The 17,063-nt window shown below is 36.8% G+C and overlaps 1 protein-coding gene across 4 annotated transcripts in view; it reads right to left on the bottom strand.

The window, feature by feature from the left end:
* TTLL7 (tubulin tyrosine ligase like 7) overlaps nt 1-17,063 on the bottom strand; it is a 179,480-nt gene that overhangs the window by 61,536 nt on the left and 100,881 nt on the right. For all 4 annotated transcript variants that reach the window (XR_010730428.1, XM_066268804.1, XM_066268806.1 and 1 more), the window contains 5 exons: nt 16,678-16,764; nt 12,636-12,834; nt 7,234-7,439; nt 5,751-5,885; nt 3,909-3,989 (listed from right to left, as the gene is read on the bottom strand). Coding sequence is in view for 3 of the 4 variants with exons in the window: in XM_066268804.1 (XP_066124901.1) it covers nt 3,909-3,989; nt 5,751-5,885; nt 7,234-7,439; nt 12,636-12,834; nt 16,678-16,764 (708 nt within the window). In the remaining variant the exon portion in view is untranslated. The remainder of the gene's footprint in view (nt 1-3,908; nt 3,990-5,750; nt 5,886-7,233; nt 7,440-12,635; nt 12,835-16,677; nt 16,765-17,063) is intronic.

The following is a 17,063-nucleotide window of genomic DNA, read 5'->3' as shown; positions in this document are numbered from 1 at the left end:
TATAAGGTGGGGCAGACAAGTGGAGCTTGCATTCTCTCGGTTCCTGAGATTAGCATTAAAGGAGAGAGCAGAGAGGAGAGCAGAGTAAGGCCACGTGGAGGAGAGGTGAAGCAGCCAAGATGGCAAAGTGCTGAAAGAGAAGCCAGTTAGTGCAGAGTTTGTGCAGAGAGAAGGAGATGGGGAACAAAGGAATTTGAGGCTGGTGAGGTAGACACCTTTGATTCTAGGAAACTTGGATAAGTCAGTAGCTTTGTGAGCACTGAATGAGTGGGTTTTGGAGCCCAGTGTGTGTTTTTACTTGCCCGCTGGGTGCAAGCTAGGATTAAAGCTAATGGCCCACCAGTTCTTGGCTCCATTGTTTCATTACCCTCTGTCCGCATCTAATGAGAACCTGCATGTGAATGGCCATGATAGTGGCTACTGGCCTTACACATACACACACATGTTGTTTATAATGGGACAATACATATTATGCAACATGTTTGTTTAACTTACTATCTTGGTATCTTTTTAGGATGGTGTAAGGAAGGAAAAGGCTAACAGAAGCACTCCGCCTTTGAGTGCCTATGGCAATGTGGACCTTGCAGCACATTCTTGCAAATCCTCTGATGAAATTTCTCAACAGGAAAATATGTAATTGAGAAAAGTCTTATCTAAGAACATATTTACAAAGCTACTCCTGGCTGTTTATAGCTACAGTCAAATGCAGTAACCACTAGACATATTTGGCTATTTAAACTTAAATTAATTAAAATTAAAAGGTTAGTTCCTCAGTCATTATAGCCACATTTCAAGTGTTCACTCAATGGTCACATGTGTCTGGTTAGCATTATAATTGGACATCACAGATATAGAACAATGCCATCATTGCAGAATGTTCTATAGGCCAACATTCATAGTAAGTAAACCTGGTACTTTGATTTCATCTGGCTAGAGAATGGAAGTTGGTCACAACAACTATATGGGTGACTAACTGGTTAAAAATGAAGGCTACCCAACTCTGGAAAGTTCCCTTTCTGCCCACGGGCACCACACATAACTGGCACTTATGTCTTCAAACCAAGAATATCTCCAGGTCTGAGAACTGATGCTGATGGAAATTCTCCCAGCAACCATGCACTTGATGGCTGCTTATTGCTTCTGTCCTTCACTCATAATTAGTTAATTTGGCTAATTTTACTAATGTATGTTTGTTTCATATGTCATGAGTCATAATCTTGTGCTATAGCTTAGGTTAAGATCTATGATGCCAGAATAGTACTCTGTTTAATGCAACTAAATAGTATGGATGTATATAATTTATTTATTCTAAATCTATTAATAGACTTTTAGGTGGCTTCAAATATTATGCTTTCACAAATACCACTGCAATAAATGCTCACAATCACTCTTTTACACATTCAACTATTATTCTGTTAAATAGAATTCTGAGTTATAAGGTTAGAAACACTTGTAATTTTAATAGATACTGAAAAATACCTCTCTAAAGAGTTGTACTAATGTATTCTTCCTCTAATTACATAGTAAAAGCCCTATATCCATACTATTTCCATGACTGGACATCATCTGTCTTATTAATTTTTGCCAGTATCACGCTTTTTACTTGCTTTTCCTTCATCATTAGTGAGGCCAAGAATCTATTTATACATCAATTGGCTATTTGAAGATTTATAAATTGTCTTTTCAGAGCCTTTTTATTAATTGCCATTTTATTAATTGTCTTTTGCCATCTGTTAAGTTTTTATGTAATCAAATCTGTCAACCTCTTTTTTTTAAGACTTTTCAGTTTTAGGTCTTTTTCTTTCTTTCTTTCTTTCTTTCTTTTTTTTTTTTTTTTTTTTTTTGGAGAGAGAGAGAGACAGGAACATCAAGCTGCTCCTGTATTGCCTGGACTAGGGCATTGAACTGGCAACCTCAGCACTCCAGGACTACACTCCAACCAACCGAATTCCCCGGCCAAGGCTAGGTCTTTCTTAAGAAGTTATTTTCACTCTAAGATTGTAAACATATCTTTCTTTATTTTCTTTTAAACTTTTAATATTTTTTACACGTAAAATTGTAATCTATCTGGAATTTATTTCTGTATACGGTAAGGAATAAGGCTCCAATTTAATTTTCTTAAAATATGTAGCCAATTGCTTTAGTATCATTTAAAGGAAAAATTACCTTTTTTTCCACTGATTTAAAATGTCACATATATCACATGCTAATATCTTCTAAGTACTTTTCATATGTTATTAATTTTTTTTTATTGAATTTATTCGGTGACACTGGTTAACAAAATGATACAGGTTTCAGGTGCTCAGTTCTACAACACATTGCTGTGCACTGTACTGTGTGTCCACCACCCGTAGGTCAAGTCCTTATCGCCATTTAAAAATCCTTTAATCTGTTTCTGAACTGTCTAGTCTGTTTTAATTAGCAATTTACCTACAGTGTTCTAATGTCTAGATTACAATAAGGACATGGAATGGAGGAAACTCAGGATACTTGTTCTAATAAAAGGTCTTTATTTTAGTTAATCTAGGCTATAGTCAGTGATTTGGAAAAAATGTATTTAGGGTTTATAATGTGTTTTGCAATCTCCCCATTACCAGCATTGCTATACCCTCTTGAACAGTAGCACAATATTTGGCACAATGCAAAACACCACGTAATTATTTATTGATTTAATTAATATGCATAGTGAGTTCAGTTTATCCAGATGAAAGTGCAAAAGTCATCACTTGATTAGTGTCAACTTTCAGCTTATTAGCAATAAATCTTAGAAAGAGGAAATAATAGCGGGCATTATTGAAGGGATACAACAACTTCACTAAAACTACTAAAATAGTATCTCTCCCCCAAAATAATGTTTCAGTGCATCCAAAGGGCCCCTGAGGCTGCTGGCCAAACCCCTCTCTCACTTTCCAAGATAGCTATTACATACCTTCTCCTGCCTCCTCAAATCTCCAAAAGCCCCTGCCCATAAGAAGAAAACCTTCACATCTTCCCACCACACTGCCATGACCTCTGCCTTCCCTCCTCTTAGAATAAATGCTCCTGGTTAGGACAAACCTTCCCAGCTTACTTACTCAAGAACATTCCAGCCCTGGCCGGTTGGCTCAGCGGTAGAGCGTCGGCCTAGCGTGCGGAGGACCCGGGTTCGATTCCCGGCCAGGGCACACAGGAGAAGCGCCCATTTGCTTCTCCACCCCTCCGCCGCGCTTTTCTCTCTGTCTCTCTCTTCCCCTCCCGCAGCCAAGGCTCCATTGGAGCAAAGATGGCCCGGGCGCTGGGCATGGCTCTGTGGCCTCTGCCTCAGGCGCTAGAGTGGCTCTGGTCGCAATATGGCGACGCCCAGGATGGGCAGAGCATCGCCCCCTGGGGGGCAGAGCACCGCCCCTGGTGGGCATGCCGGGTGGATCCCGGTCGGGCGCATGCGGGAGTCTGTCTGACTGTCTCTCCCTGTTTCCAACTTAAGAAAAATGAAAAAAAAAAAAAAAAAACATTCCATCACCCCTCTTTTTTCTCTTCTAGATTATTCTCATTAGCACACAAACTATAAATCTCTTCATTTAAAAAAAAAACAGAACATACTTTTCATTAACCCACATCCCTTACCCCTCTACAGTAAAATTCCTTGAAAAAAATGCCGGTACTAGCTGAGTTTTCTTCCTCTCTATCCTTCACTCTTGGACACACTCCATTCAAGTTTTGTAAACTCTATGACACCATGAGTTTTTTAATTCATTTATTTATCCTCAGAGTTTAGAACAGTGCCTGAAACATAGTAGGTATACAACAAATATATGTTGAAGAAATGAGTAAACAAATAAATGTGCATATAGTTTGACTATAAATGTGGCTTAATGGCTCTAGCTTAAGACATAACCTAAAAGGGAAGACCTGTTTTGGGCATTACTCACTTTTCGTTGTTTTGCAGAGTCCAATTTTATAAGCCAATATGAAGCCACTTTTGTTTTATGATACTTCCAGTTATCAATGATCTGTTGTGGGGGAGAAACATTAAAAAATTTAATTTAGACTTTTTCTCAAGAGTAACAAATAAGATGAAACCAATTTTAGAAGTGAATTTGTAAAATAAAAACACTATAATATTACTTGCAATAAAGAACATCCACGTTCATAAAAAGGTGTCCAAAGATTTCTAATATGTTAAGAAGCTATACAAATCCAAAATTTTTCCTTCCTGCTCTAAAAACACACGATCTCTAATCAATGAAAGTGAAATGTCTTCAGGTACACAGGGTTTGAAAAAGAGCTCAAGACATAAATTTTCCAACTTAATTCCAAAACCTGTATTTACCACATCATCTGTAATAACAGAATATTGCATAATATATTAGAAGATATATTATTAGGATTCTATTATCCTCTTTTTTAGTCAAATTTGCAAATTTTATGAATATATAATCTAGTAATATAGACTGTAGCAAACAGATTAAAATATTTGCTGTATAAATTGAACATAAATTATTTTTATTAATTACATAAGCCTATATGTTTTTATAAAACAATTACATTAACCATAAATATTAGTCCTACTCTCAGATTATCTCATTTTTCTTCCAGTTGTTCCAAAAAGGTGGTATATTACTAATAGCTCTAAAAAATATAAGTTTCTGATACAAAGTCATTGGCTATATTTAGAAAAGAACTTGATTTAATAAGGACATAGGTAAATAAAAACATATATAGCATAATTCTTTAGAACTAATTTTCATTTCCTTCCTTTCCCTTAATGTAACAAATAGCTCATTTGCAAACAAGATGATATTTCAACTTTTTAAAAAATACAGCATAATGCACTATATTTGGGGGACTTGGTTACAACTATGCCATGATTACAAAATAGAAATTATTATTATTTATTTTTTAAACGAAGAAAGTCATTTTATTTTATTCATTTGATGTTTGTTTCTAGACAGTCACTTTAAACAAAAGTAATGCAAAAAAATAAAAAAATGCAAGTGGATAGCTGTGGTTTTTATCCTACAATTAGCCACTAGATGGTGCCTTCTCCTCTGGAAAAAGATAATATTAGGGAAACCAGAAGAAAGTTGTACTGCTGAAAAATTATCTAGGAACAAATACTGAAAAAGATGTTTGAATAAAAAGAACAAATTTTAATTAAGAAATGTTTCTTCACCAAAAATACAAATAACTTGGAAGTTAGGAAAAGTCATTGATTTTAATGTAAATTTTAGGACTCTTTTGCCATTTTAGAAAGTTCCACTGGGTGGTGCAAATGTGTGTGCAATAAGAAAAGCACACAGCCTAAGTCATTTTAAAATCTTACCAAAACCATTCAGGTGTCACAATCAAGTATTCTTAATATTTTAAGCTCAGGGCCCCACTTTTTTTTTATTACATCTCATTCTATATTAGATCTTTCTACGTCTTTACAAAAGCAGCTCTAACGATATTTCTTTAATCATTAAGGACAATATGTGAATAGCATGATTATTTTCACTTCATGAAGCAGGTACATCATTAAAATGGGACGATGCCCTAAAAGATATTTTGCACTGCTAAACTGCTAATTAGAAATGTGATCTCACTGCTCCTGAATCATAATAATTAAAACAACCATTGTATTTTCTAAAGCTTGTGGAAATTGAAAAGAAAAAACATCAATTAAGTTTAGTATGTCATTGAGAATAATACCATCGGGAAATAAGTTTTGGTATTCTAAGAAAAACAAAAGGTATGAGCTCCTCAGAAGTTTATTTACATCAAATACTCACATCTTCCACCAGAAGTAATGATTCTGCATCTGATTTTCCTGGAAACCGGATCTTCATGTCCTTGAGAATAAATAAGGTCTGACTCGTTAGATCGTCTTCTTGTTCTTTTGTTCTCAGTTGCCGCAAAGACTCACTCTTAAATTTGAAAGAATACAGATATTTGGAGGGGGTCTTATTTCATTGTGCCACTATAATCTGAAAGATATTTCTAGGTAAAAAGTATGTACTTTTGATTGGGAAAGAGAAAAAAACAATGTAAATGGAAGAAAGTAATTTTTTTACATTTATTATTAGGATTAAATGAATATGATTTTTTAGAGTGTCTTTCAAACTTCCACACAGTTGTATTTTAGTTAGTTCAAAATATTAAATTTAAAACAGGAATGGTTAAGACTGGCCAGGCAGCATAGTGGATAGAGCATCAGACTGAGATGCGGAGGACCCAGGTTTGAAACCCCGAGGTCGCTGGATTGAGCACAGGCTCATCTGGTTCAAGCAAGGCTCGGCAGCTTAAGCCCAAGGTCACTGGTTTGAGCAAGGGGTCACTCGGTCTGCTGTAGCCCCACCCCCACCCCAGTCAAGGCACATGAGAAAGCAATCAATGACAACTAAGGTGCCACAATGAAGAACTGATGCTTCTCATCTCTCTCCCTACCTGTCTGTCTGTCCCTATGTGTCCCTCTCTCTGTCTCTCTCTTTGTCACTGTCACCAAAAAAATAAAATAAAAATGGTTAAAAAAGACTTCCTGGTCAAAAGTTTCATTTGCTATATATGCCTTAGGAAATTCTTGATTAGAAAAAAAAATCATTCTTTGTTAACAAGTGAAATTTATTCACTTACATTTAAAAAACTCTTCATTTTGAAAACATCATCCACAGTAAATAAACAATTAAATCCCCAGTCTTTTAGAAGATACTTGGAGTTATTACAATATTTGAACATGTACAAGTAAATCTGATAGTAAAATAAATTCACTACTTCCTCAGTACTGAATCTCTGGGATTCATCTAAGGAGGAAATATTATATATTAATTTGATATACAGAAAACAATGTATTTCAGAATACTCTAAGAATAATTCACCAATGGTCTATCTTTTTAACCTATTAATAGTCCCATTAAAGAAAACTTTCCATGCAACAAATTTCCTCAAATTTATATATACAAACCACACAATACACTGCAAAATCATATATTTACTCAGATGATTTTCAACAGAATTATCATACTTCATAAGCAAATAGAAAATAAAATGCTATTCTCAGTGTCTCTCCTAGAGTTCTGTGATATACTGGTCTGCCTTCTAAAGTTCACATTAAGTTACAGCCTAGGATAGATTCAACATTTCAAATTCCAGGAGACCATGAGTTGAATGATAGGCTCTGAGATTAAATCTGTCCTCCTTCCAGCTGATCCCTTTGCCAACTAAATCCTCAATGCAGTGGTACCTGTAACTGCAAAAGGACCAAAGTAGATGACTTACCACCTGAGAGTTAGTAGAGCTGGAATCATTAGTATTAGGCAGATGCGCCACGCCGGAGGAAGCACGGTTTAAGGAATGTGACCGAGACGCTGAAGTTGGCCGGGATGATGACATGATTTGTTGAGCAGAAAAGGGGCGGATGTCCACACTAGTAGGTGCTTGAGAAGAGATGGACCGAGGGCAACTGAATGAACGTCTTATGGAACCTATCAATGACGGAGAAGAGGGATAGGTAATAGAAGTTTACCATTGTATTTGGTAATTATTCCACATGGTAGTAGCATGGTGATGAGTGTCAAAGTGTAAGGTATCATCATGACAACATGAGTTTGCAGGGAATTCTTCATTTTAAACAGTGAACTTGGTGCAGAACACTTACCATGTATGAAAAATGGATATCATAATAATAATTAAACAGTACTTTAATTTTCTGTTTTTGAAACATGACATATAAGAACCAGAAGAAAGGTAAACTAACATTAACACAGCACCATCTATAAGCCAGACATTTTGTGTGTGAGAGAGAGAGACAGACAGACAGACAGACAGACAGGAAGGGAGAACAATGAGAAGCATCAACTCATAGTTGTGGCACCTTAGTTGTTCATTGATTGCTTTCTCTATGAGCCTTGACCGGGGGGCTCCAGCCAAGCCAGTGACTCCTTGCTTGAGCCAGCGACCTTGGGCTTCAAGTCAGTGACCTTTGGGCTTAAGCCAGTGACCATGGGGTCATGTCTATAATCCCATGTTCAAGGCGGTAAACCTGCACTCAAGCAGGCAACCTCAAGGTTTCGAACCTGGGTCCTCAGTGTCCCAGGCCAACACTCTATCCACTGAGCCACCACCTGGTCAGGCTATATCTACTTTTAATCCTCACAGAAACCCTCTGAATTAGGAATCTCCATCACCTGAAGACTCAGGTCAAAAAGTGTACAAAGCTCAGATTTAAATCCTGAACTATCTAATGCCAGTGTCTCCCTCTTCCTGTAAGGTCATAAAAATAAAAATACTGCCCTGGCCGGTTGGCTCAGTGGTAGAGCGTCGGCCTGGCGTGCAGGAGTCCCAGGTTCAATTCCCAGCCAGAGCACACAGGAGAAGCGCCCATCTGCTTCTCCACCCCTCCCCCTCTCCTTCCTCTCTGTCTCTCTCTTCCCCTCCCGCAGCCAAGTCTCCATTGGAGCAAAGTTGGCCCATGCGCTGGGGATGGCTCCATGGCCTCTGCCTCAGGCACTAGAATGGCTCTGGCTGCAACAAAGTGACGCCCCAGATGGGCAGAGCATCGCCCCCTGGTGGGCGTGCTGGGTGGATCCCGGTCAGGCGCATGCAGGAGTCTGTCTGACTGCCTGCCTCCCAGTTTCCAACTTCAGAAAAATACAAAATAATAATAATAATAATAATAAAATTAAAATTAAAAAATAAAATAAAAATACTATCCACTATCGTCAGACTAGACTGGTCAATCATTAGAATCTGTATGTGTCCCACACCAGTTTTCTCAGTGGATAGAGCAGCATGAGGACATACCAGTATGATCCTCAGTCAGGGCACATATGAGAAGTAACCATCTGCTTCTCTCTCCCACCCCTCCCCCTTCCTCTCTCTCCAGTAGCTTGGCTGGTCTGAGTGTCAGCCTCAGGCACTGAGGACAGCTCAGTTGTTTGCAGCATCAGCCGCAGACGGGGTTGCCAGTTGGATCCTAGTTGGAGTGCATATGGGAGTCGGTCTATCTCCCTACCTCTCACTTAAAAAAAAAGAATTTGTGTAGAGTTTATAAACAGAATATTTTACAGCAAGATTCATAGGAAGGGATGGACAGGAGTCTAGAGAAGGCAAGGATACATAAGTGAGTTATAGAACTTCGAGCCTATGAGAAAAAAAAATAAAACTGAAAACAAAGATTATCCTAATGGAGCTTAAATATATAATTATTATAAGAGTGGTGATAGACAGTTTTCTTATTCAAAGGAGAGAAGAAAAAAACTACATTTAAATTCCCACAGCATAAGGGTTAAGTAAAGAGAAAGTATCTGAAACTAAAGGGTTATTACCAATCAAGTAAGAATTGAATATCTATCCCCAGTGTATAGTGAGAAAATTTAAAAGAGAGAACCAACTCTCCCATGTAAATTTGACTCCTGACACAGGAAAATAAATTTTATCACTCAATATTGTGAACATTTATATCTTTTTTTTAGTTCATATATTTTATATATATCTTCTGTCCTATACGCTCTCTTTGCTTTGGGAACATAACAATCTTCATTGGTTAAATAATTTAATAAAATTCAAATAAAGGCAGGTTGAATAGCCAAATATTTCCCTTCATTAGCTGTTGAAAAAAAAATGTGGCCTGACCAGGCGGTGGCACAGTGAATAGAGCTTGGACTGGGATGCGGAGGACCAAGGTTCAAGACCCCGAGGTCGCCAGCTTGAGAACAAGCTTATCTGGTTTGAGCAAAGATCACCAGCTTGAGTCCAAGGTCGCTGGCTTGAGCAAGGGGTTACTCTTTCTGCTGAACGCCCGCGGTCAAGGCACATATGAGAAAGCAATCAATGAACAACTAAGGTTTCGCAACGCGCAATGAAAAACTGATGATTGATGCTTCTCATCTCTCCGTTCCTGTCTGTCTGTCCCTGTCTATCCCTCTCTCTGACTCTCTCTCTCTGTCTCTGTAAAAAAAAAAAAAAAAAGTAAAAAAAATGTAAACCTTTTCAAAGGCAGTGGATATACACACCTTATATTTAGGGATGTATTTCTTTTTCTTTTTTCTAATCAGCTTTTATTTTGTTTTAATTACATTTAATTGAGCAGCATTGATCAATAAAAGTACATAGGTTTCAGGTGACCATCTCTATAGCATTTGACCTGTCAATTGTGTTGAATGTCCATCACCCAAAGTCAAATTTTCCATCACCCTATATTTGTCCCTTTTTACTCCCCTCCCCCAGGTACCATTTCACTTTTATCTATGTCCATAAATCTCAGTTTTATATCCCACCTATGTGTGAAATCATATAGTTCCTAGCTTTTTCTTATTTACTTATAGTATTTTACTTAGTATAATGGTCTCAAGGTCCACCCATGTAATCATAAATGGCACTATGTCATCATTTCTTATGGCTGAGCAGTAGTCCATTGTATATATGTACCACGTCTTCTTTACTCAATCTTCCATCAAGGGACACAATAGGGGTGTATTTCTAAAGGATATTTTGAAGAGCTAATAAGCCTAATACTCCTCATTTGGTTCTAAAAGGTACAAAAATGTATACTTATTCAAGCTATAAAAGATGTTAAAATATTTTTCATTTGTTCAAACTAGTAACTTCCATCTAAACTTGAAAGTAGCACCATTTTTGAAAGAAAAGTGCTTCAAGAGAAGGGCCGTGTGGGGAACATGCCACTGGTCAATCTCCCACTAAGCAAGTACCGCAAAGCATGTGCTACCTCCTGCACCTGGGGCCACTGCTCTCTGTTAAGGCCTAAGCTGATGATTGGGACATGTCTAATCTGTCTGATCATAGGTGCAGAAGGAAAATATCTTTTCTCTTGCATGACCAAAGATTCCCATTTTCTCCTGAATACACTGGATTTTCAGACAGAGTAACTAAATAGCTAGACATGCCAATAATATTTAGGTTGATTAACAATAAATAGTTGTAACTTGCAAATACAAATTACGTGAAAATAATATTTCATATAGTTTTGTATATGACTACTTTATAGCAAACCAAAATATATTCTTTGACACTATAACAAGTTTGATTTCCTAAGTTAACTATCTACTACAGAAAGTGTTACACATAATCTGGATTTTATCCTCAGTCATCAGCATCACTGTGGACAGAAAATTCAAGGAGAGTTTGTGGCTATGATATCACTTAGTGTAAAAGAGAATATAAAACAAAGTAAAACCCTTATTGCAATTTCTAATGACTAGAAAATAATATATAATACTTAGGAAAAAGATATGTAATTGAATTAGACTAACTTTAAAATGAGAATTTACATATAAAAACACCTTAGTATACTATTTATCCAATCTCAATTTATTAACCTATTGTTGTAAGAACAAAGAACAATCTCAGAGCTACTGGACCCTGAGCAGTTTTCCTTACCCTTCCCCTCATCCTCTGCTTGTTCATGCTTCGAGAGACATGCACATTAGCCAACAGGAGTTAAAAAGCTGATGAAATCTGAGCAGAACAAGGTCAGCTTCCAAAAGAGGAAAGAGTCATACTTACACAGAGACACACTGAAAATATATACTTAAGACATCTTTAAGAAAAAAGTGATAAAATAGCTACAAACTCTGGAAAAGGTGCTCAATTAACAAACCTTAAATGAGGAAATAAACAAATGAAATGGAACATAATACAACATATTTCCCTTCAAAGTCAGGAACACTGGCAGGTATCTTTATGAAATAATATGGAATAAGTAAATGAAAAACCATTAAAATCTTCGTCAATTAGTTCTGCGTTTCTCATGCATTTTTCCCTAAGTATGGAGGCCTGGTTTAAAATGCACACATTATCAGGTAAGCTAATATATTATCATTGCTAGAGATCAACAAAGGTTCACACGTGTGTTCATGGCATAACCGAACCAGTCCCTGGAGGAGAGTCCTGGCATAATGGAGGCAAACTGACAGGAGTGAAGACCAGTTCTGCCCTGGAGGCAGCGTGAGGAAGGGGTATCTAACTGAGCCTGTGCAGACAGTGATGCCACCAGGAAGACTTGGAAATGAAAAAACCACAGACACAGTAGTGCCCATTAGGGATTAAATAAAGAATAAAGGACAGGAGAATAGAAGACAAAACGTGAAAAGAAATAAAGAAAGCTGAAAAGGAAAGACACAGAGAAGCTGGTTAGTTACTCTCCTGAATGCACCAAAAGCCCTGACTTTAGTGCTTACCTATGATGAAAATGAGGGGAAACAAAACCATTTCACAATTGTATGGCTCACAGATACGTCCAAGTCAAATACCTAGAGAGATACATGTTTTATAAGCGGACGTGAACACAGGACACGGGTGGCAGACAGGTAGAGAGAGCAGAAGAGACAATGACAGGATAAACTCACTGGCTTAAGAGGCAAGGCAATCACAGCTCAGCCTTGGGTCGCAGCTATAACTGCATGCAGAAGCCTAGGGTTCAACAAATGCTTATGAAATGGAGACAAATGGATTGTAGAGACCCTTGGGTCAACCCTTTTGTCTTCTGCTTGCAGACATTGAGGAGGATTGCGGCAGGCGCCCAGGTCTGGTTCAGGAAGGAAGTGGAATAGAACCCAGGTCTCCTCACACATGACAAGAGATCATTTGGCCCAAGATCATTTATTGAGTTCCATAATCCCAATTCCATAATTTTTCATATAAATTAGAAGAAACTAACTTACTGGATTGTTGAATTAATTTGTAGTGGCTGGACTGTTTAAGATTATAAGTAACTTGCTTTTCTCTTTTCTTATTTTGGTATTCTTCCTTTTCATTGTCATCTGAGTCTGAAGAGCTGCCGCTGCTGTCATAGCTGCTGTCACTGCTGCAGTACTTGTATCTTCTCGTGATCTCTGTAGTCTTGGGCATGGAACAGAGAGGCTAACATAGAGAAAAATGCATTATTTTGTCAGAATTCAAAAAAAAAGATTTATTTACATGATTAATTACTATTTTCAATTTCTAGTTTATGCATGCTGCTCTTCACTGACACCTGAAAATCTCCTCCTTCAGTACTATTGTTACAGTGTTGCTATGAGCCTACAACACAATTCACCAATTTCGCTGTTTCTGACACTATTCTTTCATAAATGATATAATTCAGTTACAATGAGGGGAATGCTGTTTCCACATGATTAAAATAAAGGATCAGATTATCACAAACAAAACAAAAGACAAAATAATAAAAAAGAATTGATAAAAATATAAAAATCAGAAACAGAATCAATTTTTCTCCATTGCATACAGAACAATTACTTATTACTCACCAAGACTCAGAGAGGTACATTTGCTGTATCACTGATGTTCAGAGTCATTCAATAAAAACATGTGTATGTGTTTGTGTATTTGTGTGTGCATGCTTGTAGTGAGGAGGAGAAGGAAAAGAAGGGCAGAGAGACAAAAAAAAAAAAGTAGCAGCCAGATGAACCACTATAAGTAAAGTCAAATAAACTACTGTAGGTACAGAAAGGCCACATCTTAAAACAGAAGCCTATAAACCTAATCACTCAGCTAATACACAAAAAGAAGCAAGGTATTTTTCACATCTAACTCGCTGTTAACATTTTTACAAATAAAAAATTTTAGTTAATTATCCACTTTCCAAATTGGTTATGTCCTTTCTCAGAAGATTCCTAACTATGTGACACATAGGGTCCGGCCACAACGGACCACCTTACTTTTTATTGCCTATGCTACATTTTTTATAAATGTGATATAATGTAAACTCAATATACGAATATTTTAGAGGACTGGTGTTTGCAGAAGGGTAAATCTATAAAATTCAAAATGCCATGTTATTATGTTTCAATATCTGCATTAGAATCACTTGTCTCCAAACCTCCCAATCAATGTGTTTCCAAGGCCAGCTAAAGGAATAAGATGAGGGAAATGGGACAGCTTTACTTTAAAGGAATATACACAACCAAGAACAAAACAGGTTTGGAATTAGTCATTTCAAGAGAAAATTTACTACACACACCATATGCCTCTTATTCCTGCTGGGAAAAGTTCCCACAGTTGTAAACAAGTTTCTTGTTTTCTGTTAAATAAACAAAGATGTTTTGATGTAGCACACACACAATAATAAATCCTTGGTTACCATGGGATTTCACTGAAATGAAGTATATCTTCTCATGTAACAGTGTAGGATGAAAAGTAAAGAGGAGAATAGAATTTCATAAAGTGCCTGGAATACATAGTAGGCCAGAGCACGATCTTCTAAAAGTTATTGGCTTTGCAAAGGATGAAAAATAACCAAAGGAGGAAAGTAGTTTAATACACACTACCACTTGTGTTTAAAAGTATGTTCTCTTTTTGATAGTCTAATATTGACTGAGCACTAACATGTTTAAAGATATATGCATAAAAATATTTACCAGTAACACAATCATCAAACAGCTTAACAGCCTTGGAGAATGTGAATTTCTGGGAAAAGGATAAGTCTAGCATACCCAGAAGAAACATGGCACCATCGGCATGCTAGTAATGCCTTCCTTCATGTAAGATTTGAGGTTTTTTAAGGAGCTTGAGTACATAATGAGTTATTTTTAAAGAATCTCAATGGAAAACAAATGGCTGTGTCAGATATGCATTGAGACTTTTTGACTAAAACACTGTTCAAGTAATAAGTCACAGCAGATTAACTCTAAACAATGACTTGACTACAAAATAAAATTTGTAAACTAGCACTGAATTATGACACAAACCATATTACTTACTTTTATGTCCAATTATATATTTAACTGGGTCACAAATAAAACAATATATGACTGGTATAAAGAATAATAAAACAAATACCCATGTATCTACCACTCAGCTGAAGAAAAAAAATGCTAATACTATTTTTGTGGCATTATTTTTGTAGTTAATATTTTTTAGATTCTCAAATAAGTAAAAAAAATATTTCTCCTAGTATAACTTTCATTTGACCTTGATTATCTTCAATTATTCTTTATTCTTCTACCAATAAAGACACTGGAAATCAGTGTTTGAAATGTGATATCATCCCTCTAAAAGAGAAAGTGTGCTTTGAAGTTTAGCTCACTCCACACTCTCAGTGTATATAAAAAGTTATAAAAATACTTTTATTTCATACTGATTATGCAGCTTTCAATCATTTTGAAATATCACCAGCATTAATTAACTACAGGAACTAGCTTGGTTGGGTAGCTCGGTTAGAGCATTGTCCAGATAAGCCAAGGTTATGGGTTCAATCCCCCAGTCAGGGCACATACAAGAATTGACCAATGAATGCATAAATAAGTGCAACAACAAATCTCTTTCTCTATCTCTCTCTCTCTCTCTTAAATCAATAAATTTAAAAAAATAGCCTATAGGAACTAACCAATTCATTTCAACAAATACATTATTAGTTCTTATTACTGCCTGGAATATAGGTGTTAAAATATAATGTAAATTCTGCCCTCCAGGAGTTTTATTTGGATAATAACTCTTATTTGATGAAGCAAAGGAAAATATAAGAAAGTAGAAGGCCACCTCAGGGTCTTTGTATTTATCACTCTCCCGTTAGTATGGTGCCCCAGGTTGTCTCACGTCTGCTTTGCTGAACTACATAAATATGAAGCTCAGAAACTTCCCAATACTTTCAAAGTGAAGCAATGACTCATGAAGGCATTCACTTTTACAGATACTCTAAAATACATTTGTTCCCAAGGAATTGGTAATGAAATCTCCTACAATTCTTCAATACAGAATATGTAATTCAGAAGAACAGGATCCCTGACATCCAAGATCCCTGGTCTCTACCAGATACACCTCTCTCCCCAGGTTCACCATGCACCATTTCACTCTCCAAGTACCTTCCACTGAAGTCAAATCAATTTCTTTATGTTTCTCTAACACCCTATACAGTGCATAACTTCATGTCACTGCCTTTAATGTTCTCTCTGCCCCAAACATCCTTCCATCCATCTTAAATGTTATAGCACTATTCTTTTTTTTTTTTTTAACTGAGAGGAGGGGAGATACAGAGACAGACTCTCACATTCATCTTGACCAAGATCCACCTGGCAACCCCCATCTGTGGTCGATGCTCAAATCAACCGAGCTATCCTCAATGTCTAAGGCAGATGCTCAGACCAACTGAGCTATCCTCAGAGCCTGGGGCCGACATTCGAACCAATTGAGTCACTGGCTGCAAAAGGGAAAGAGAGAGAGAAGGGGGAGAAGAAGGGAAAGAGAAGCAGATGGTCACTTCTCCTGCATGCCCTGAGTTCAGGACATCCACATGCCAGGCCGATGCTCTATCCACTGAGAAAACCGACCAGGGCTATCACTACTCATTTTTAAAAACCCAGTTCAAATGGCATTTATGAAGCCATCCATCATCACCCAACCCCTTTCTTCTCTATGCTGCTATATACACTCTCCACTCCCCTTATTACAATATTTGCCACAATATACCATGGGTTTGGGTTCACCTATCTGCTCTTCCACCAGGTCCCTATGACACATTCAACAAATTTAACTAACGTTTTTGAGAACCTACTAAGTCCCAGATGCTGTATTAGTTGTGAGAGAGAATTTGCAAGTTTATAGTAAGGCAAACATGCAATTATTTGTTACAACTGTTATATAAATATTTTATATGGTATAGCAGAAGGGGGGGGGGAGGAAGACCTAAGTCTAACTAGGGGAGTGAAGAAGATTTCCCTGTACTTTGTAGCATCTACTGTGATACTAAGACAGGTAGAGGTCCTGTACCTTTGGTCCTCGAGGCCTGGAACTTTTGCCCATCAATTTTTCATCATCAATTTCACATTGTTCCAGAAGATCCAAAATATCTTCCTCCTTAAAAGATATTTAATTAAAACTGTGATCAACAATGGATTCTAGAATTTTTCTAAGTTCATTAATCTTGTAAAATAGTGTACAAGTATTCCTAAAACTAGTTAATAAAGACTGTTCAGATCAAATGAGTAATAAAGGATTATGCAAACTCTTAAAAAGTTTTTTTCACTAAAATCTGACAATATAAATAATACATTGCTGAAATTTATTATGTATTATCATAAACAATGTGTCTTTATGTTTTAGCACACTATTAAAATCTAAGAGTAAAATAATTCAGACAACTTAAAATTTCTAAA

The sequence above is a fragment of the Saccopteryx bilineata genome, chromosome 3, assembly GCF_036850765.1.
Source record: "Saccopteryx bilineata isolate mSacBil1 chromosome 3, mSacBil1_pri_phased_curated, whole genome shotgun sequence".
NCBI lineage: Eukaryota > Metazoa > Chordata > Mammalia > Chiroptera > Emballonuridae > Saccopteryx > Saccopteryx bilineata.
The sequence above is the reverse complement of the archived record's forward strand: the minus strand, read 5'-3'. Positions and strand labels throughout refer to the sequence as shown.